This window comes from Falco rusticolus, chromosome 2 (assembly GCF_015220075.1).
Source record: "Falco rusticolus isolate bFalRus1 chromosome 2, bFalRus1.pri, whole genome shotgun sequence".
Taxonomy (NCBI): Eukaryota; Metazoa; Chordata; class Aves; order Falconiformes; family Falconidae; genus Falco; species Falco rusticolus.
Genome location: NC_051188.1, coordinates 72,443,274 through 72,465,672, shown reverse-complemented (window position 1 = coordinate 72,465,672; position 22,399 = coordinate 72,443,274). Strand labels below are relative to the sequence as shown.

Here is a 22,399-nt window from a genome sequence, read left to right as displayed (position 1 = left end):
ACTAAGGGCCGTGCCTTCAGAAGGTGTGTTTGTAGTGCTGAGGAGCCTGGCTTTTGTGAACACCTGGGGCTCTCCTGAAGCAGGGACCCAAGTCATTGATGGACTGTGTTTTAGGAGAAAGAAGGAAGATGTGTGGATTGGGGAGAGGGTGTTGATACTTTCCTTGTACTCAATGTCAGCTCCCCTTTACCTGGATAGGTGCAGTAATTTTTGGTGTAGAACAGGCAGCCGTTTTTCACTATGGTTTTTGGAGCATGGGTGGAGAAGTGTTTTGTAGTATGCCCCTGCTGTGCTTCCTTGGAGCCAGTGCTTTGTGGCCATTCACCTGTCGTGTGGTGCAGTGGGAGAGAGGGCTATGGGCCATGGGTCCCACTCCCGGCATGTCCCACAGCAGCCACACAGCCAGGTGTGTCTGCTTTGATAGGGGGGGATCAGGAGAGGAAACATTTCATGTTGGCAGGAGTCTCTCAGTTAAACAAACCTATGTGAAGCATTGTTTCCTTTTTTAGCTAAAGCTTGATCTATAGATACTCAGACCAAAAATTAGAATATTGCTTATCTGATTTATTGGCAACTCTCTTCCATTTCCTCTAGGGTAAAACTGTTGAGTCTGACCTCTTGGGAGGACTTTCACCCAAATGTGAAATTTTTTTTTTTGGCATTTGTTTATTTATCAAAGGGAGGACGCTGTGGTTTTTGCCAGTCTCTAATTTGAGAATAACTGTGGTTCTTGTGATGGAGCTTGAGCTGGGTGTAGGCAGGTGTTAGGCAAGTGTCCCAGTGCAGGTCTGCCAGCCAGCACTCCTGTCAGTCCAGTCCTTCCTTGTTTTATGGCAGGGATCACAAGTTGCGCAGTCTGGGCGTTTGTTTATTTATTCTAACAGAAACTCGTATGCTCAGGCTTGAAGCAAGGTTTGTGCTGGGGTTTCAAGAAGCAAAACGCCTCTGGAGCTTTCTGATGGGTTGTTTAAAGTTGTTGGTGAGCTCTCTCTGTATTTGGTGTGTTAGCTTCATGGCAATGGCTTGGGATGCAGGGCTGGTCTCTGAAGGTGGATAGGTAATCGCTTCTGGCTGCTTCCTTCTCTTTGCTTTGGGTTTTGGAGTTGGTCTGTTGTTTTGTTGGGATTTTTTTGTCAGCTGAGCCATTCCTTGGAGATAAAGCTGCTGTTTCTGTGGGGCTTTCCCCAGGAGAACATAACTAGGTTAGAGGAAGTGAGGAGGTTTTTCTGCCAGGCCACTGAAGGTGCAGCGAGTTGGTGGAACAACCAGCCCGTCCTGGCTCTCGTGGTGAGCTGCGGCAAGATCTGCTTGTTCCCCCCTTGCCTGGCAGGGACCTGCTCCTCTGGGCTGCGGGTGCTCGGTGTTCTTGCCCTCCTGCTTAGAGCTGAGGGCTGTCAGTGCTCAGCCACTCCTTTCACAGTAGGTGCGTGGTTGCGCTCTGGCAAGTGGAGGAAAATAGCTTGCAAAGCCTTACAGACAAAAAGAGACAGCTTGATTAGAGGTGTTACCTCCAAAATGAGGAATCTTTCACTCCACCAAGGAGGATGAATAGATCATTATGCAAAAGTGGATGATGAGTTGTTCCACCCCACGCTTTCTTCGCAAAATTGCTTTTCATTGCTGTTCTTGGTTCAAAACCCCATGCAGTGGCAGCAGTTGGAGGTATATGGAGATCGTCATGATCCTGAGGGGGTTTAGGCCTCTTTAACTACACAAAGCAGATCTGGGTGTCCTAGGACATGAAACACCGGAGACTGCTGGCACCTTTTGACAGACGGTTCTCCTGAAGATGAGCTGGTAGTAGGATCTGTGCATAAGGGTTTGAGGACACATCGATTCAAAACCGAGCATTAGATGTCATCCTTTCCTCTATTTTTAGTGTACTTCTGGTGTGTAGCAGTGGGGGAGAAGAAGCATTTCTCAACTCGTAAAAGTAAGGAGGATGTTAGTCCTAAAAGCCTTTTTTAAACTTGTATACTAAAACCAGATGGGTTTCAGTTTGACTGTTTCCCTTCCGTTATGGTTGAAAGGAAGCTTCACATTTCCCACAACATAAGGAGTTGCCTGCTTTTCATGTTACTCATTTGTTTTCTGTGTATATAGTAACACATAGAAAGTTACATGTATGTGTGCATACGTATCTAGATGTATGTATGTATGTATTTTTTAACCAGGTGCAAAATGACTGCTCAAGTAACACTGGAAGATGCCTTGTCCAATGTGGATCTCTTGGAAGAATTACCACTGCCAGATCAGCAACCGTGTATTGAACCCCCACCATCATCCCTGCTTTACCAGGTATGTTGTCATCGTAGGAAAAAGTTTTTCCATTTCCTGTTGCTGTTAAGAAGAGTATGTGCTTTAAAAAACAAAAGAACAAAACCAAACTATGTTTATATTTTATATATGTGTGTGTGTGTGTGCGTGTATATACATATAAATGCTTTCCCCTACCAAAGATTTAATTCTGTATTTTGCTTTCTCTGCAGCCAAACTTCAACACTAATTTTGAAGACAGAAATGCCTTTGTCACTGGCATTGCAAGATACATTGAGCAAGCTACAGTCCATTCTAGCATGGTAAGTAGATGTTCAGATATATACTTTTGTATTACCTGGAATAAAAGGAGAGGCACGTGTCCTCTTGCAGTTCATTTTAAGAATTGTGGTCACAGAAAACCAGAAACCAAGTTATCTCCAACAATTCTGGGAGGCAGTAAGATAAAAAAGTCCATAGATTTTCTTTTTTCACACATGTACTTATTGATAATTTTAAAATTATCTTTCTTCTTGATCAACCAATGTTGCTCAGAAGTTTCCTGCTTTTGTTGTGCGTGGAATTTCCAGTGTTTTGAAGTGAGTTAGTTGTATTGACAGCTTGCTGCCATAACTTGAGTGAAAAATTACTTTCCATCCTGCCAAATTTCCACTATCTGTCAGTTTAGTGGTGTTGAAGGGTTTTTGTTGGCTTCCTCACTGAGGAGTGTGTGTGTTAGTGGTTTACTACATGCTTTTTGTGTTAGGTATTCTGTGGTTTTTAACAGTTCCACAATAGAAGATAAGTCTTCATGCTAGTAACTCCCATGTCTGCTGATGGTGTAGCTGTTTTGGGATACAAAAGAACTTGCAGGCTGCAAATGCTGGTCTGTACTGAACTTGTCATTTCATGGCACTCTTGTAAATATGTCCTGTTAATTCTAGAGGTCAGTTCACAAACAGTGGAGTGGGCAGATCCAGCACCTGATGACATGCTACTGAAAATTATGTAAATTTACACTAATCTACTTAATCTAGCAACTCCTTAACCTGTTCTGATTGGTTGGATGTTGTTGGACCTCTCCTTTGACAAGTGAAAAAGGATATTGCTTTGTATGTGCTGACTCTTTCATCCTTGACCATTCCACCTGCAGCATCCAGGTTTAAGAAGAAAAACAACCACCACCCCACCACCCTCCCCCCTCAGATTAGCATTTTTATTTATATTTATAGATCACGATGTCTTTAGTTTAGGGAAGAAAGAGCAACACAAAACCCAATCTGATCTGGGGAGTAAGCATAATTGCTGCAGTTGTTGATTAGTGATCTCATAGGTATTCGCTGGCTGAAGTGGTACAAAGATGATCATGTGAATTCTCTCAGAATTGATTGGGTGCTAAACCAGGTGATTGAGAATAAATGGATCTTTTTTTTTTAGCTGTTGGATTAAAGCTAAGATGGACATCAGTCGCTGGTCAGCTCTGATAGATGTAATATGCCAGCTGAGCCTATGAATTATGGTAATATTTTTTTATGCATACAGGATGATGTATCATTCAGCTTGTAATACATGTGTTTTTGTACACACACATTTTGTGGTTTGTTTGGATGAGGGTTTGGAATAATGGAAGACAAGTGGATTTAACCCTTTTGTATTACAATGGCTAATTGTATTGTCTTACAGAATGAAATGCTAGAAGAAGGTCAGGAGTATGCAGTCATGTTGTACACATGGAGAAGCTGCTCAAGAGCCATTCCTCAGGTAAAGGATGAAAATTAACGTGTCATGCAAAATGTAAACTTCTGTCTTGGTCTTGTTTTGGAGTGGAGATGCAGGTAGAACTTTGTCAATAAGTGCCAAAATGTAGTTTACTTTGACTCCTGAATTCTTAAGTTGGGCGTGCCATAGAATAGTGGTTTAGCACTTGGGGACCAGTTGGACTTTTTTTTTTTTTTTTTTTGATAAGGCATCTTAGCAATACCTCATGGGCTTTGTGTCAGCTTGACTGATTGGTTCAAGAGTAGTGTAGGGGTAATATGCTCTAGAAGGAAAACCTTTGACTGTTGGATCTGTTTGAGGTCAAAATTTCTTTCAAGAGAATAGACCCTTCCTACTCCCCAACTCAATACTTAAATGCAGAACAGGTTTTACAAGTAGCATGGCATGTAACAATTAACATTTGGGTTGAACATTTAAGTTTCTTGACATCCTAATTAGTAGTTTTCTGAATGTCAGAGCTATGTACTGTTTTTTTGATCTGTATACAAAAAAAAAAAGCCTGTGAATAGTGACAAGTCAGCCTGAAGTATCTAGGAATGGTTGTACAGCTGTGAGGTGGGAAAAATACTAAGATGCAGCAGAAGAATGAAACAGAATTATAACCATGAGTTGACATCTGCCTGCTTTGTAAGGAGTTTGTAATGTGATTATTTTTGTACTGAAATGCAAAGAAAGCTTATCCTGTGATTTAAAGATTTAGGGTGGAAGTCAGATAATCTATTTTAATTTGTAGTTCTGGCCATATTTTAATGCTTGATTTTGAGCAAGTGGCTTAATGTGGGAAGAGCATTGTCCTAACTGTACAGAGGTGTTTGACAACTAAATTATTTGCTGTGAGGTAATAGAAATATCTTAGATTTTTTTAAATTTATTTTTTTTACACACAGTTAAGTTTAGAAGACTAGCATACAATTACCAAATCCAGAAATTTACGCCTCAAGTTTGTCTGTTTGGGATGATAATGCATTTTCTCAGGATCTTAGTTTCTGAGGCTTTCTCAGGGAAGGTTTCAAGTGTAATGGTGTTTTTAATTATCCTCAGGTCAAGTGCAACGAGCAGCCTAACAGAGTAGAAATTTATGAGAAAACTGTGGAAGTTCTGGAGCCAGAAGTCACAAAACTGATGAATTTTATGTATTTTCAGGTAAAAGGAACGGAAACAAAATTTGTCAGTAGGCTTGTATTTTTATATTCCTATTTTGTATGCTTTATATTGTGTGCTCAGATACTGAACCTAGTCATTATACTTTGGGAAAAAACCCAACCCTTTAGTGTCTCACAGAAGGGCAGAATTTCTAATGACTATCTTAAAAACTTCAGACAATCTCTATTAAGACTTTGAGCATAAAATCAAAGGTAATTGCGTATGGTGCCTACGTAGCACATGGGGACAGAGATCTGGCACTTCAGGAAGAAAGGAAATGGAAATATAACACATTTCACATGTATACTTAAAAGAATCTCGACACAAAAAACATTTGTTGGGGAGTGAGTGATCCACAAGTCTGGACACCAGAGCAGCAGGTGCAACTTTGCTATGGAAATTTTTAACTGAGACGAACTAACCCAGTTGTTGTGACCCTCCAGCCACCCGAGCTACACGGGGTCTGGAGAATAGCAGTCTGTCTTGCTTTCTCTTCCCGTGCTGGCAGCTTGCCATTTGGTTCAATGGACTGAGGATGTTTCCAGGCATTATTTGGAAGGAGCTGGAGCAGCTAGAGCCTGTGAGCCCTGGAGCACACAGGAAGAGGAGACAGAATGAAATGTAGTATTTCCTGTTGTCTTCCCCAACTGGCGGATCTTACTGAGTACAAACAGTCTCCTTTCATTCAAGCAGATCAGCGCTGTAAAGTCAGTACAGATTCCTCTTTACATTCGAAGTTACTGGGGTTTTTGTACTTGTAGGCTCTATCTGAAATGACCTTGACATATGCTTGGAAATGAGCCCTGAAATAAACACGTGCCAGGATGATTTTGGGATTTGGCATGTACAGTGTGCTGTGGGGTTTTTTTGTTTTAAGGGTACATACCTATAGTCTGCCTTTTAATGCATATACACTTCCTCACTGAAGAGCATTAAATCACTTGTTTCAAAGGGGTTTTAAACTTTTATGACTTCAATCTGTAGAGAACAACCTTGGCTCTTGTGCCAGGCAAGCTCTGTGGCAAAAGTCACTGCAAGTACACAGGGGTGGAGCTGAAAAGCCTGTGCTGATGCCTTGTTAGCCTTGCAGGCTTTAAACATTTTTGTGCTTCAGTGGTGCTTTTCACTGGACCAGTTCCAGTTAGGCAATGGAACTTTTTTCCTGGAAACATCATGGCTTTTACCCCCAGTTTCTTCTTTTTTCCCCCATTAGAGAAACGCCATTGAACGATTTTGTGGAGAGGTGAGACGTTTGTGTCATGCGGAGAGGAGGAAGGACTTTGTGTCTGAAGCGTATCTGATCACACTGGGCAAATTCATCAACATGTTCGCGGTATTGGATGAGTTGAAAAATATGAAGTGCAGCGTGAAGAACGACCATTCCGCCTACAAGCGGTGAGTGGCGAGGAGCCGCAGGGCTGGCGGTTCTGCTGCGGGGTACAGGCGTCCCACGAGATGGCAGCAGCTGCTCTTTTGCCAACAGCTCGCTCTTCAAAAACGGGGGAACAGTTACCTGGGAAGTGGGGATGCGCTGACTGCAGTTAGGCAGTTGAGTAAACCTGGGTTATTTTATGCTGTTCTTCCAGCAGCAAAGGGTTGTTCTGCTTTTTACTGCCAAGCTGTCTAACACCTCTGTCTTGGTGTATGCGAAACGCGATGAGTATACTTTGCTCAGTAAAGCTTTTCTTTTTAAGTTTGAGAGGAACATGGCTTGCTGGTCGCTTGTGCTACTTCTGTTCTATTCTATTTCTAGTCTGTTCTATTTTTGGTATCCACTTTCGACATTTGTAACTGAGAGTTGTTACACTTACTCTTAACACATTTCAGCTTTGCCCTTCAAGGTTGTCGTGACCGCAGGTGTAGCAGGGAGGGGAGAAGGATGGGATACCAGTGACCAAGTTTTATGCTTGAGCTGCCAGATGGTATCAGGTATCTTTTGTCAAATACAGTGGTCAGAGCAGTAGAGAAAAGTCTTTCTGCCAGCTGTATCATCTGTGGTCATTCATAAAGAAAACCATTCAGCCAACGACTAGCCAATTTTATTTGTCCTGCTTCCACTTTCATGAGATTTAATTTCTACCTCTGCCAGTAGTTGCCTTTTGTAGTTGTGCCTGAAGACCTCTTAAACTTGTTTTGCCTTTCTTTTTCTTTGGAGGCGTGCTTCTGGAGGACAAACTGTTTTCTGGAAGACTGACTTTTCCTGGCTTGTTGCGTGTCTTGGGTCTATAGAGCCACTGCTGTCCCTGTCAGTTGAGGGATATATCCAATGATTCTTGGCTTGGGTTGGATTTGGCCTTTTAACTAGGGTGCAGGGAGTGATTTGGGATTGTAAAACAGTTCATTTGAGATAAATTAAGTCCATATTTCTCTTATAGTAAAATTTCGCCTTTCTTTTTAACTGTTTTCTTAAAAAGTCTTCCCTTCATCCTTGATGAAACAGGCTCTTGACGGCTTTGTTGAATCCACAGTATATGTTTGGATAACTCACTTTTATTAAGCTGTAGCAAACAAGTACTGACCACATCTGCCAAGTTCTCTTTTTGCTTGATTCAGAAGTTTGGAAATGGGAGATGTACTGAGATTGAGTCTTGTACGAGCAGTGAATGATACGCCGTTGTACTGGCACTTACAGAATGGCACTTACACAGCTTAGAGTTCCCCTGGCAGATTTGGAGGCAGGTGTGTTTCTAACGAGAGGGGATGGATTTGCTACAAGCATCCTGCTGAAGGGATATACTGGTTTTTCTTCTGTTTTCAAAGAGCCGCTCAGTTCCTGCGGAAAATGGCAGATCCTCAGTCTATTCAAGAATCCCAGAACCTCTCCATGTTCCTTGCCAACCACAACAAGATAACACAAGTAAGCTTTAAGTGTCTTTTTGCAGAATTGTCTTTTACCTAATGCTTTACAAAACTAGCAAAATAAAACTCTTCCAGTTTGGTAGTAATTATTGTTTGCCAGGGAGTATAACTAGTTGATTAATATCCTTTTCTTCTTTTTTCCCAGTCTTTACAGCAGCAGTTGGAGGTGATTGTTGGCTATGAAGAGCTTCTTGCAGATATTGTGAATTTGTGCATGGACTACTATGAAAACAAAATGTATCTAACGCCCAGTGAGAAACATATGCTTTTGAAAGTAGGTTTCCTTTAGGTATAAAATTAAAAAAGAATGGTTGAGGCAAGTCACAGATGTTTGAATTCCTGATTGTTTGTAATTTTTTTTAAAAGGGACCAGTTAACCAAATAACACAAATTATTCCTTTTTCTCCCCATCCCCCCACTGTCTTTTTATTACATTGCATGCTAACTGTGTTTAGAAAGTTCGTAATCATTTTTGTTTTTCATAAATTGAAGTTGACCCAATTGAACTGTAGCCTTGCTAGGAAACCAGTTCTATGGAATTGTGTCTATGAAGTTTAATGACAACAGAAAGGAACTACTACATTGTATTTTTAGATATGTGGCAAATTTCTATAGAAAGCTTTTGGAAGTGAAGCTGTATATTACCTATTTTGGGGAACAAGTAACTTAAAATTAGGGTTGGTAAGTAGATAAGTTTAGTTAACTAGAATATGTACATGTAATAAGAGGCTGCTGGGCAATGTGAAGTGTGGCTGATACCAGCTGCATATCTTGCAGTGGAAGAAAAGGTATAGAGTAAGAACAGAAAATTTGCCTCATGACAAATGTTTTGAATCACTTCAGTGTTTAACTTCTGAAGAGCTCTGTTTTCTAGGACCAAATGGAAGCATCCTGAAACCGCATACAAATGCTAGAGAATTTGTGTTCTGTCTGCAGGGATGTCCAATGTGTCTTTCATATTTAGGACTTCTGCTTAGAACACATTAAGTGGCTAATGCTCAGCTCCTGCTATTGTAAATACTGAATTGTAACTTCATGTTAATGAATAATTTGGGCAAAATGTCATTAGATTTTTTTTTTGATGCTTCTGAGCTCTTGTGTGAAAAATGCAGAGATGTGCTGAAAGCCATAAAAGGCAATCACTCAGAGGCGTTAGATCTAAACTTCTGTTACAGATCATTTTACATGCACAGAATTTTAATAAAATGGAAACGAAAAAAACCCTGTGTAAAAATAACGTCACTGAAACTACAGTCTGGCTTCTTTTGTGTGCTAAACCTTTATACAAACAAGCAGCATCTTTTAAGGATAACTGATCAGGCTAATGTTAGTGTAGAAACTACTGATGTACATATAGGAAAAGAATACTAAATGTGTGTATTTGAAAATACTTCTCTTTGAAGGAAGGTGGTGTTTCAGGACTGTTTTTAAAATACTACTTTTTTATTTTAATGATATGAAGAACGGTCTTAGTGTAGCAGGTATTTATTTACCTCTGAGGTCCTTTTACAGAGAGGTTTGATTTTTATTTTTTTTTTCTATTTCAGGTTATGGGCTTTGGATTGTACCTGATGGATGGAAGTGTCAGTAACATCTATAAGCTGGACGCAAAGAAAAGGATAAACTTAGCCAAGATAGACAAGTTCTTTAAGGTTGGTTAAGATGTGATCTTCAAGGTAATTGCCCTTGCATTTTAAATATAATCAAATAGAATAAAGATCACTTTGGACTATAATATGGGTAGATAAAGGTTTTCTTTCACTAAGATTTGTGTTTAATAATTTATCTAATCTGATTTATTCCCTGTGTACAGCAGTTGCAGGTTGTCCCGCTGTTTGGTGACATGCAGATTGAACTTGCAAGATACATTAAGACCAGTGCCCATTACGAAGAAAATAAATCCAGGTAAGAGGGAGAAGGAAACAAAGAGGGGAGCATCTGGGCTGCAGAAAGTCAGATCCTTGGAGTAGATTTTCATAATCACCCATTAGTCTGTGTGTCTGTGATAATGACTTCAATAGGATTTTTATCTTGGTCTACTTTTTGGTGTGGGTATTTCACTATTAATGTAGTTCATGTAATAACTACAACTAAAGAAACAAGTTGTTTAAAGACCTTTCTATGCTGCTGAGCTTATTCTTTTATCTGTGGCATTTCTTATCACCTGGGTTGGGAGAAATGAATTTCATCTTACACTAATTTAATTTTTATTTTTTCCTTTAAATATGAAACTTTCTTTAAAAGAAATGAAGGAATTTGCTAAGCAAGGTGAGCAGTAGTAGTGCATGGGTAAATAGGCATGTGTATATTGTATACGAAGCAGCAACTTAGCTTGTCTCCCCTCTTTTTTTTTGGCTAGGTGTGCAGCACAGCAAAATGACTGGAAAATGCAGCCAGTTTTTACATAAATGGTTCCACAGTTTATGGTTATTGCTTTCTTTTAGTGAACATTTCTGTGCTCCTCCAAGACCTTCCCTCCATGCAGTTACATGAATTTAAAATGCAGTGCTTTGTGTTTTAATTCCTGCAGAAAAAACCTATAACCTGCATGTAATTGCTAAGAGAAAATGAATGACAGTGGGCCTGTCAAACTACTAAAAATATGAGGCTACTTAACATGACATTCTTGGTAGCATGTCTTTTGTGTCCCTCTTGTTAACATGTTAATAGTATTTAATAATGCTTTTTTTATAGTTGGGAGCATATTGTAGGCTCTTCATGGTTAAGCAAGTGTAATGAAAAACAATCTGAAGGCAACTAAATGTATCTTACAGCCTATACCTATACTTCTGCCCTGCTTTTCAATCCTTTGCAGGCCTGTCCCTAAGTGTATGCTCCTGGAGAGAGATGCTGATTTGTATTTAATAGCAACATCCTTTAAAACAAACAGACAAACAAACACAAAAAGAAAAAAGTTGGGCTTTTAAGTCTTTGAAGAAGTGCTATTTGAACTCAGAAGGGTAGTCCATCCCTAATGGATTGTGCAGGGTCAGAAGTAGAGGTGTGAAAAGGGGAAAGGCCTCAAGTAGAGAAGGAAGATTTTTTAAAAAAGGTCACACGTTACGGATCTTTCTTTGCAGTATCAGTTGTATTGTTTATTGCCTAAACTGATTTAGGTGGGGTTTTTTTGTCTTCTGAAACAGATGGACGTGCACGTCTTCCAGCAGCAGTCCCCAATACAATATTTGTGAGCAGATGATCCAAATCAGAGAAGACCATATGCGTTTCATATCAGAACTGGCTCGTTACAGCAACAGTGAGGTTTGTGGGATTAGAGCTATATGTGCAAATTTCATGTCACTGATTAACAGTTATTGTTAAGTATCTGAAGAGCAGGTAAACCTTAGGCTAGACAATTGACAAAGCTTGCTGACTTGGATCAAGAAAAGCTGGCTGCAGGGCCTAGTACCCAATCTCTGCATGATATTTGTGCTATTTAAATTTAAAATAGTAATGATACATCTCACAAACTGCAGTATTATTCTGCCCCACCCCTATCCTAGAAATTTTGGCATGTCTTCTTTGGAATAGATTGTCTAACCCTGACTCCAAATGGGTGCCCATAACAGTTTAAATGAAACTAAAAGTTAAGAGATTAGTTAACCCCCCCCCCCCCAAAAAAAAACCCCAAAAAACCCAAAAAAAACCCCGCACATATATATATATTTATATATGCTCTATTTTTATATATGTATACATGTGTGTGTATACGACTTACGTCTTTAATTCATCTGCAACAATACGTCTTGACTAAAATCTGAAGTTTAGCTGTGTAAGTGTAGAAGAAAAGGCTGATATTAATGCAGGTGTTGGTCCATAATGCTGGTTTAATGCTTAAAAGAAATCTGTGTAGAAATTTGGCTATGGATGGTGGATACAGCACGTTTTGATGTGGGTTTGTGGTTTTCTTGTTTTGTTGTTGTTTAATAATGTGCTAGGTGGTGACTGGGTCTGGTCGACAGGAAGCTCAGAAAACAGATGCAGAGTATCGGAAACTCTTTGATCTCTCTCTCCAAGGCCTGCAGCTTCTCTCCCAGTGGAGTGCACATGTTATGGAAGTGGTATGTTGTCTGGGAAATAAAACCAGATGAAAAAGAGGTGGCTTGGTGAGGTTGGACAGACTTTACTTCAACAGAATGAAAAATGTGTGTTGTGTTTTGATCCCTTAATTCCCCTCTTCCTTCTTCCTTCACTCCTTTTCTTCTCCTGCTCCAAACCACATTCGCAGAGGCAGGCACATGAAGTTCTCAGAGCTTAGGAGTAATGTTGCTGCTTTGAAGATCCAGTAGCTTGTACAATCTCATACAGTACGTTCAAATTGTTATATTTAATGGATAGGGGATCACCAGTAAGCCTTAACCAGATGTTTTCATGTTGCTCTTGATACATACCTTTTGTAGACCAAGACTTCATTATTTTCCTCTAAACATTGTTTAAAATTGTATTCTGATAGAAATATCCATACCAATGTGCAGTCACACAGGATGTGATAGAACAGCTTCAGCTGGCTATATTTAGACGTCATCACTTGGTAAATTGAAGCACGTAAGGTCTTAACCAAGGACACAAAAATGGATGGAAAGGCTCCCATTGGCTTTATATTAGGCTTTTAGTCAAAAGGAAGGTAAATGTGGGGAAGGGAAAATTTGAGAGGAGGTGAGGGAGGGGAAATAACCTGCAGAGTTGTTTCTCTATGTTTTAATAATCTATTTTAAAAACAGATGCTAGTTAGAAAAGTGACTGTGCTTTTTCTGATAAGAAACCGCACAAGACAGAAATTGAAGAGGAGGATGTAGGAGTCCTTTTTATTGCTGCAGAGACTTAGATAAAAGCCACACGTCTCACCTGCACCAAAGCATGTTCTAGGAAATGTTGAAAGAGGTGACATATTGTATGAGAGAAGCCAGACTTGCTTCTCCTCTGCCTCTGAGAGGGAACATCAAGCCATTTGTACTGCTTGAATCCAGTGCAGTCAGAATGGGCATAGCTAAAGACCCAGTTTTCTTTTTTTCTGTTTTTTTAACTGCCTCTTTCAAAAGCCAGTAGATGAGTCATGCTTTTTCCTGTATTATCCTATTCGTAGTTAAATCAACATTGTATTTTATGGTAAAAATTTTGTTCTCCTTTTCTCCCTCTTAAGAGAGGTTGCTATCATCTATTTCTGGCCTCTGCAACTCCCAGCCTTGCTGCCTTTATTTCTGTCATTGCAAACTGCTGCATTTAGGCTTTCTTCTTAGAGCTGGTTTTATCCTCCCGAGTTCCAGGACAAACTCTCTGAGGACCACAGTCCTTTGGTTTTTTTTCCTATCATCACTGCTTTTCTTTGTCTTTCTGATTTGTATGGATTCCCTTAAGTAATTCTCATGTAAATTTGTGTTTACCTTCTCCCTGTACTCCTGTTGAGAGTTTATTCTTACCTTAAGTATCCTACTTATTCACCTGTCTTCTGCAGTCACTCAGTATCCATAAACCTTGTTACATACGTCATGTTCAGATAAAAAAATTTCATCATGCATTTGATGTCCAACTTAACCCCGTTAACTGAATGCCCGCAAGATGCCCCATCTTTGTTTAATGATTTCCCACGTCCTCTTTGTTGCACTTAGGTTGCAGGGTGTGATGCTTCTCTTTGCCATAGGTAAATTGGTGCAAATATTAATCCGTTATAGTAGGCAAATTTGTATTGCTTTGTAATCTGTTCACTATTCACTGAAGTCAAACTGTGAGAAAACTGTATTCAAATGGGACTAGGATTTTTCACTGTATGTACCCTGATGGATATTAGATCAGCCTGACACTAGTCAGGAACATTTTTGTCTCTGCAGTGACTGAAAAGACAGTATTTAAGAGAAATACATGCTGTGCAGATGATGTCACAGATAATATAGCTATTTTCACACCTTTAAGCCTAGTAAACATAACGCCCACCCACCCCCACCCCTAAACTGTATAGTTTTCCAGGTGTATTTTGAATTCTAAATGTGAATATTTGGGCAAGTTGGAGGCTCCTCTTTTTGTGTGCGAGTGTGATGGATTTTTTTTTTTTTTTAAATTAATGCTCTAAGGTCTTTCTGTTTCTTGTGTCTGAAGTGGAGAGGAAACTTTCACCTATGCTACCATTTGCTCAGTAAAAAATACCCTGAAGCACGTTACCTGCTGAGTGTGAATTGCATTTTTTGAGCTAATACAGGATCACTAGCTTTCGAGAAAATTTGTTAGGCAAATTATTGTTTGGCATTTCCACTAGACAGTAGTTTCTGAATTTGTGCAGGTTTTGAGAATAGCGTCAGTAATACTTTTCAGATACTCTTGAAAACACTGGCTTGTTTCTTAAAGCCTGTTGTTTGTGTCCAGCTATATTTTGTGTTTCTCAGGCCTTTGTTGTTTTGTTTTTCCATCTTTTTTTCTCGCTATTCTGCTGTGTGAACTGCAGTATTCATGGAAGCTGGTACACCCAACGGACAAATACTCTAATAAAGATTGTCCTGACAATGCGGAAGAGTATGAAAGAGCAACAAGATACAATTATACTAGTGAGGAGAAGTTTGCTTTGGTTGAGGTAAGATAAATATTTTTTTACATGGATTTTCCAAAGATTTAATTCTATACAAAGGAGAACATTCTCTATAAGCATTTTCTATACTCATTGCAAAAAGACAAGCATGCCCTGTATCGACTCTGAAAGAGCATGTTTTCCTCCATTCAATATGTAGGAGGTGCACAGGTAAAATCTCCTTTATGTTTTGGAACTTGTTAATTCCCCTTTTCTCATTTTCTGTATTTAAAAAGGGGCTTTTGGAACAACTATACGAACAAAATAAGGAATATACACCTTTTGGTTCTTTTTCCCCCTTCCAGGTGATTGCCATGATCAAAGGTCTTCAGGTGCTGATGGGAAGGATGGAAAGTGTTTTCAATCATGCCATTCGCCATACCATTTATGCAGCTCTACAGGATTTTGCCCAGGTCACACTTAGAGAGCCATTAAGACAAGCCATTAAAAAGAAGAAAAATGTCATTCAGAGGTAGCATACTTGCCTTCTTCTCCTGTATTCTTTCCCCCAAATGTTGCTAAATTTGCTGCAGAATTGCACAGCTGTTAAATTCTGCTCTTTAAGTCAGTACTCCCCTACTAGTCTGTATGGTATTCAAAGAGAGCTTTGTTGAATGTGCTTTGGAAGTTGAAGAAGTCTGAAGTCAAAAATGAATGGCTGCCAGCGTGGCTACAGTAAGAGCCCAGGCTGTCTTGAGCCACTTAAGACTACCGTAGGAAGTTCTGTGTTCCCTGTAGTTTATTTTTTTTTAATTTTTATTTTAAGGAAAGGTAAGTACTGCAATAATGAAAGCAGGACTAGTATTTTTATTGTGAAGAAAGGTGTTCTTGTCCACCTTCCTTATGATTCCAGTGTTTCCTCTCCTTTTGTCTCATGTTTACATCTGACCCCATAGTCTTTCCTTTGCCTTCTTAGCATCCTGCCTTCTTTCTCAGCTTCTGCTGCTTTTGGCTTATTAGCCTTACACTTCTTTTCCAAGGGCTTCATCTGCCCACGGATTGGTGACATTTCCTGACCTTATTGTTTAATGCCTAATTATTTGCTTTTAATCTTGACTTGTTTACCATTTGTTTACTCCCACATTTCACTGCAAAGCTCTTAAGAGTTGAAAGTCTTTGGCTAATTTCTTTTTGCCCAGAGATTTTCATGAAACAGTGATACTTGCGTACCTGCTCAGATTTGGGAGGCGGCATTTGCTTCATCATTCAGCATGCCACAGGATAACGACTGACTGTGTTTCTGACGAGTATCTGAGTGGAGTCCAGTTCAGTATTTGGAATTAGAGGATGAAACTGTTTGTATCAATTCCAGCTGAATTCTGGAGTCCTGCTGGAAACAGGAATTCTGCTGCTTCTTTTAATTTCAAGCCAGATTTGTGTCTCTTTAATTTGGTTAATCTGCTTTACTTGAATTGAATAATTTGCTTTTTTGTGGTTTAGAACAAAATGGCTTGATGCACTTGCTAAGGATCCCAGAGGTGAATTCTTGACAAGTGGCTTTTGTCTCTGATGAACCAGTTCCAGAGGTCAGCTTCCTTCTGACGGAGGAGGGCGGCTCTGGACTGTCCGTTATGATAAACAGCATGGAGTATTTCTTTCATAAATGTGGCATTCTTGAAGTTGTTGGCAAAATCATTTGCAGTTGCTCTGAGTTACCCTGAGCTCCTGAATGCTGTTGCAAAGTTTCTGTGCTTGTGGAAGAATGCTTTAAAAAAAAAAAATATGTTCTCATCAATGCACTTGCCTGCGTGCTGGTCTGAAGTGGTGTGAATTGTGTTCAGTGTTTTGCAGGCCATAAGAAAGACAGTCTGTGACTGGGAAGCGGGTCATGAGCCATTCAATGACCCAGCTCTAAGGGGGGAGAAGGACCCCAAAAGTGGTTTTGACATCAAAGTCCCAAGGCGTGCAGTGGGACCCTCCAGCACTCAGGTATTTTCCTGTCTGGTGGTTGTGAAATCTGTCAACAATTACTGCATGAAATGTTTTCTCTCTGGCCTGAATGACTTAAAAATTGCTGGTTTGGGGTTTTTTTTTGTGTGCGTGGTTTTTTTTAATGCTAAAAATCTTCTCTGATTAAATTTATGTTTACAAAATTTCATATATTTAACCAAAATTTCTGTCTGGGTTATTGTCACTTTCTACTCTGCATAATTTTTCCAAGTGTTCAATCTCTTTGACTTCCTGGGAAGAAATATTTTCTCATTGAGCTCATAATGTTTTTTAAATAATATTTTTGAGCTATTTGAATTATTTCTTGACTGACTCCCATCTCTGGTATGGCTGGTGGATTATTATTAATTTTTCTTTTTGTTAAATCCCATCATTCAGTAGATGTCTATGTAGGTTTAAAATATGTTTAAAATATAAATGATTGCCTGTAAAATTAGGAGAGTATTTGACTTCTGACAGGATCCCTCTTACTGTTCAGTAATGCATGATAAAACTACTCCCTAAAATCCATTTGATCTGCTGCTGCCGCTAAAACGAGGTATTTCAAATGGGTTTTCTGTGCTAGTCATTGAAATCCCATACCTAAATGCTCATTCTTGTTACCTCCATATAATTCTCTTTTTTTATTTTCTTTGTGGATTTGTTTGGAGAGTGTATGGTCTGGTATACATAGCTCATCTAAGAAAATGAGGTACTGAGCACTTTGGGTGAAAAATTGAAGGCAACTGCGGTTTGTAAAGACGGTGTTTCAATACCTGAAATCTGTGGGGATTAGAGCATGTATGGATAATGATCTTGGGTAATAAGAAGTTGCTTAAATTGTGGTGAGGTGGGTTTAATGAAGATTTTGTTTTGGGAATTGTAAAAAATGTTTTGGTTTCTGATTTTCTGGGGGGAAAAAAATTGAAATGTCACCACCAGTGTGCTCCTGTGCTTGGTATGTTTAAGGCCTTTGTTTCACTGGCTGCAACAGGCTGTTTAGAGTACATGGTTCTGTCTGCTTTTTCTGCTCTTGGGCTGGCACACTTGTCTGTCTCAGCTGACAGCAGGAAGGGAGGTCAAATATATGGATTTCAGATAAGTTTTTCTCAGTTTCATGCAGCTCCAAAATGGCTATGTATGGATTGGTAATACTTGGAAATCTTTGCAAAAATAATTTGAGAAGCTAATGGCTCTTTGAGCATCCTCTGAAATGAATGGAAACTTCTCCCTTTGCTTGAGGGAGTACCAGATTGTAGTGATTATTCTGAATGAAGAAACCTTTCTGTATGTCCTCCTCTGCATGCTTACTGTGCTGCTTTTCGTTTGTAACAAACTAACACATTTTCTCTGCTTCTGTTTCCCCTTCCTTATTTACCCGTGTGTTTTTATTAACGGATTCTCTCTCCCCTGCCTGCCCCTGTCTGTTGGTTTTTAGCTCTACATGGTTCGCACTATGACAGAGTCCTTAAACTCTGCTGAGCTGTTGAAGCAGCTCAAGTCTCTGGGATTGGAAAAGCTATTGCATGTGACACACAAGTTTCTGAGGCAGTCCTACATCTATCCGCCTCTTTTAAACTTTGGTGGTAAGACATTGCTTATTACTTTTACTTTTTGTGGTGACATGAACTGTTCCACTGCAAATGGTCTGCTGCTAAGTGTCAGTGGAGGTCCCCTTGGCATGGGTAGGCATTTGTGCTGGTGCGTAGGCTAGCGTTGCGTCTGTTCCTCTTGCCTGAAAGGCTTTTTACACACACAGTGCTGGTTTTCAATTTGAAGTGGAGCAGTCGCTTACTGATAGTAATTCTCAGTGTTGCTCGACTAATGTACCATGTGTATTTTCCTTTTTTCCCCCCCCTTCCACCATAATTGTTTCCTTTAATGATACAGCTTTACATGGTGAGAACTATGTTAGAGTCCCTCATTGCTGACAAAAGTGGTTCCAAGAAAACCTTGAGAAGTAGCCTTGAGGGGCCCACCATATTGGACATAGAAAAATTCCATCGCGAGTCTTTCTTCTACACTCATTTGATAAATTTCAGTGGTAAGATACGTAGATGATCAGTGTCCAGCTTAGCATGTCCTAACACCTCTAACACGACCTGGAAAATGTTTCCGATTGCCTAAGTCAACTTATTTTTGGTTTATTTATCAAAAGCCCTTGTCTGTCCAAATTTTTCCTGAGACTTGATATTCAGTATTGAGGTGGGATTTTTATTTTGACCTGTTACACATTTGTTTATAATACATCAAATTTCATAGTTACCTCCCTTTTCTATTTTTTTTTTAATGTATGTATTATTTATATAAACAAGGGACAGATAAGCCTTATACACATTGAAATTATAAAAAGGAAGTAGTTTTTGTGTTTTGGGGTTTTGGGGATCTTTTTTGGTTTTGTTTTAAGTACAGAGGAAACAAATTCTCTGTTGTGGTAAATTTGATGTCATTTCACTACTCTTACTATTCAGTTAATTGTAATCGGAAACATGCTGTCCTAAAGATTTCACCTACTGACATTGAATGTATCTAGTCTTTGTCATCACCATGCTGTGTTGTCTTTCATTTTTGTTTTGCTGCTGGACTCCTTTACCCTCAGAGGAGGAGGAGTCCGTTAATGTCAGTCATAATGCCACTGGGGAACAGCACTTCAAAAGGTCTTCAGAAGATCTTAGTGTAAAAAGTTCACTCCCGTTTTGGTTCTCAAGCCTTCTGCAAAAGAAAGCTTGTGATGAATGTTTTCTGGAGAGGAGGGAAGCACACCTCTGCACCCTTGGCAGCAGCCTCAGAAACTGTTTTAATCCCTCCTTCATGTGTGTGTCTGTCATTTCCTGACCATCTAATCAACAGGAACATACGGAGCGATTCAGTCCTCCAGAGGGAGAGATGGTACTGGTGGATCCGGTACAATTCTGTCTCCTTCACCTACTGCTTCCCAAGTTCAGTGTACAGGTTTCTCAGCCCCCAGCTGAGGAATCCCCCTTTACTCGTGTGCATAGTTTTTCTGTTTAACTGGTAGTCCGCTCCACTTCCATGCTTTTGTCTGTAATAAGGCACCACTTTGGGGGCCAATGTGGAGTTCAAAACTCTTTGAAAAAGTCATGGGCTTTATATTTTGACTTTGGTTTACGTATCTGGCCTATGTATAGCTGTAGTGACTCACGCCTGCTTTTTTTGTTTCACATCGCATCATCAGAATCACAGTTGTATTGTTCCTGATGTATTTCTATAAGAAGCATAATTCTTCCTTATTTATTCTGAAAGAAACCCTGCAGCAATGCTGTGATCTGTCCCAACTGTGGTTCAGGGAATTCTTCTTAGAGCTGACCATGGGCAGAAGAATCCAGTTTCCCATTGAGATGTCCATGCCTTGGATTCTGACGGACCATATTTTGGAGACCAAAGAGGCGTCAATGATGGAGTAAGACCTACTGGTGCTCTTCCACTGAATGATAATTCTTAATGATTGCCATTCCTTATTATAATGTTACTGCTTTAATTGCTTTTAATAAGCAGTCACAGAGAAGGTATTCTAAACCTTTACAAAATTTTCCTCTTACATTTGCCAATTTCCAGATTCTCAAAATTTTCTTTTTGAGGTGAATAATCGAAATAAAAAACCTTTTATAAAAGTATCATTGCACCAGCCAAATACGTTGTTCCCTAAGTTCTCTGTACTTACTCCTCAAAGCTGTCAAATAGCATTCATAGTGGTAAAAGCATTCCTTTTTGATGGAAAGCTACATCTAGAAAACAAGTTTCACACTGAAAACTTACCTATAGAGTTTGTTGAACTAACAAAAGACTTCCACAAAGGAGAAATTGTGATACTTTATATAAAAAATCAAATGAAAAAAAATAATCCTGTTTTCATGAACCCCGTGTAGATTACAATATTGACCGGCTTACAACACTTTGACTGCACCATCCTAAAGGATCATAATTTCTGTAAACATGTAACTTTTTTTTTTTTTTTTTCATTCAGGTATGTTCTGTATTCTTTGGACCTTTATAATGACAGTGCTCATTACGCACTTACTAAATTTAAGAAGCAGTTCCTCTATGATGAGATTGAGGCAGAGGTAAAGTAACCTTACCTACTAGAGAGAAATAGTCTGTACCTGAATGGGAAAATTATGTTAAAGGCGGCTAAGACTTATTACAAGAGATTCGGAACAGTTGGAGATAATAAACAGAGGAGAAAGACCAAAAAGATGGGTAGCTGTTTGGGTGATATGTTGTGAGGAAACCTGTAAACCTGTGCAAAACGTCTCGGATTAATGCTGAAAAGTGAATGTCATCTTCTCTTGTACTGGGAAATTTGGATGCATTAACTTTCTTAGTTATGTTTGATGAACAGTGTGAAGTCTTGGATAAACTCCCCTCTTTTACTTTTAAGTATCTCTAAATGCACAATTTTTTCTCCTCCCTAAGGTGAACCTATGTTTTGACCAATTTGTCTACAAGCTGGCAGACCAGATATTTGCATACTATAAGGCAATGGCTGGCAGGTACCTATTCCAGTAGTGAGAACTTTTATTCATGCATTTCTGCTCTGATTTGCTGCCTAATATACTTGAAGTGTTTTCTTCCTTTCTTAATAGCCTCCTTCTGGATAAACGATTACGTTCAGAATGCAAGAATCAGGGAGCAACCATTCAGCTGCTGCAGTCCAACCGTTATGAGACACTGCTGAAACAGAGACATGTCCAAGTGAGTTAACTCATGCTGTGTTGTGTTGGAGATATTTGGCAATTTTCCAACAGTGTGGCTTTGTGTAGGTATATAAAACTTTATGTTCTGTCATCTTAAGTGGCATAACTGACATTTGAGATCAGCTTTTTTGTCATACAAGGAGTAAATAAAAAAAAAAACTTCATACAAATATCTGTGGCAGTTAAGCCAAACACAAGCCAAATAGGAATGTCAGCTGTGGTAGTGTTGTCTTGCTAGTAATATCTTACCAGTTTTCAGTATGTTGTTGGCTTAATGTCATGGAAGCATAAAATGCTGATATAAATACTCAGATGTGAATGCAACATGTGATTTTACTTATTTTTGTGAGAATTGGGATGCAAATTGTAGTACCTCATTTGTTCATGAAATTATAAATTTTGTCCATCTGCTTTGTTTCTGTGTGTTTGGAACGCAAGTTCACCATGTGACAGTCTTAATCTGTGGAGTCTCATAGTCCTTGTACAGCTTGTCTCGTAATTTGACTTTCAGTTCAAAACTTCATAGCATTTTTTTCTTTAGCTTCTTGGTAGGTCAATAGACCTGAACCGACTGATCACTCAGCGAATTTCGGCAGCCATGTACAGGTCAATGGAACTGGCAATTGGTCGATTTGAAAGTGAGGATTTGACTTCGATTGTGGTGAGTGGTGTGTTGCAGTTTTGCCAGAATGCTAACACTGCAGTTGGGGTCTAGATGCTAGTTTTGTTTTGTTTTACTGTTTTAATGTAATTTAATTTTTGTTTCTTTTATTTGCATTGACAATGATAGACGTCTAGTCTTCCCTTTTTTTCTTTTTTTCCCTCCGTTATAAATCTGTATTTGTTTTTTAATGGTAGAAGCAAAAAATGTTTTCTCCAGCTTTGCTGGAAGTCCTGTAAGTATTCTCTCAGCAAACAGTTGTACAGTCACTCCTGAAAGAAGAGGCTGAATGACTAACAGACAAACCTGTTTTATCCTAAACCTTAGTTAAATATATATAATGGGAAATACTTTAAGCAGTCTTACTAGAAATAAATCAGAGAAACCTCTGATGTTTTGATTTAATTTTTCTGTAAGTGTGAAATCATACAGTGCTGTGGTTGAAGTCTGTCTGGTTTACTGCATCTAGATTGACACAACCTTCCTACCAGAACCAGCTTAGTT

At 39.3% G+C, this 22,399-nt stretch overlaps 1 protein-coding gene across 3 annotated transcripts in view; it reads left to right on the top strand.

Moving 5' to 3' along the window:
• The window catches only part of CYFIP1 (cytoplasmic FMR1 interacting protein 1), a 76,578-nt gene that overhangs the window by 16,030 nt on the left and 38,149 nt on the right, over window positions 1–22,399 (top strand). The window contains exons 2-21 of one of the 3 annotated variants that reach the window (XM_037376125.1): window positions 2,175–2,298; window positions 2,490–2,579; window positions 3,940–4,017; window positions 5,077–5,178; window positions 6,392–6,573; window positions 7,939–8,035; window positions 8,183–8,311; window positions 9,585–9,689; window positions 9,851–9,942; window positions 11,181–11,298; window positions 11,976–12,098; window positions 14,471–14,596; window positions 14,896–15,062; window positions 16,372–16,519; window positions 17,958–18,105; window positions 19,784–19,940; window positions 20,505–20,601; window positions 20,954–21,030; window positions 21,124–21,232; window positions 21,776–21,895. In XM_037376125.1, the coding sequence (XP_037232022.1) occupies window positions 2,182–2,298; window positions 2,490–2,579; window positions 3,940–4,017; window positions 5,077–5,178; window positions 6,392–6,573; window positions 7,939–8,035; window positions 8,183–8,311; window positions 9,585–9,689; window positions 9,851–9,942; window positions 11,181–11,298; window positions 11,976–12,098; window positions 14,471–14,596; window positions 14,896–15,062; window positions 16,372–16,519; window positions 17,958–18,105; window positions 19,784–19,940; window positions 20,505–20,601; window positions 20,954–21,030; window positions 21,124–21,232; window positions 21,776–21,895 (2,382 nt within the window). In that variant the 5' untranslated portion in view covers window positions 2,175–2,181. Of the gene's footprint in view, window positions 1–2,174; window positions 2,299–2,489; window positions 2,580–3,939; window positions 4,018–5,076; window positions 5,179–6,391; window positions 6,574–7,938; window positions 8,036–8,182; window positions 8,312–9,584; window positions 9,690–9,850; window positions 9,943–11,180; window positions 11,299–11,975; window positions 12,099–14,470; window positions 14,597–14,895; window positions 15,063–16,371; window positions 16,520–17,957; window positions 18,106–18,409; window positions 18,564–19,783; window positions 19,941–20,504; window positions 20,602–20,953; window positions 21,031–21,123; window positions 21,233–21,775; window positions 21,896–22,399 lie in introns of those variants that run through there. The other 2 variants (XM_037376124.1, XM_037376127.1) reach the window with 2 other exon arrangements.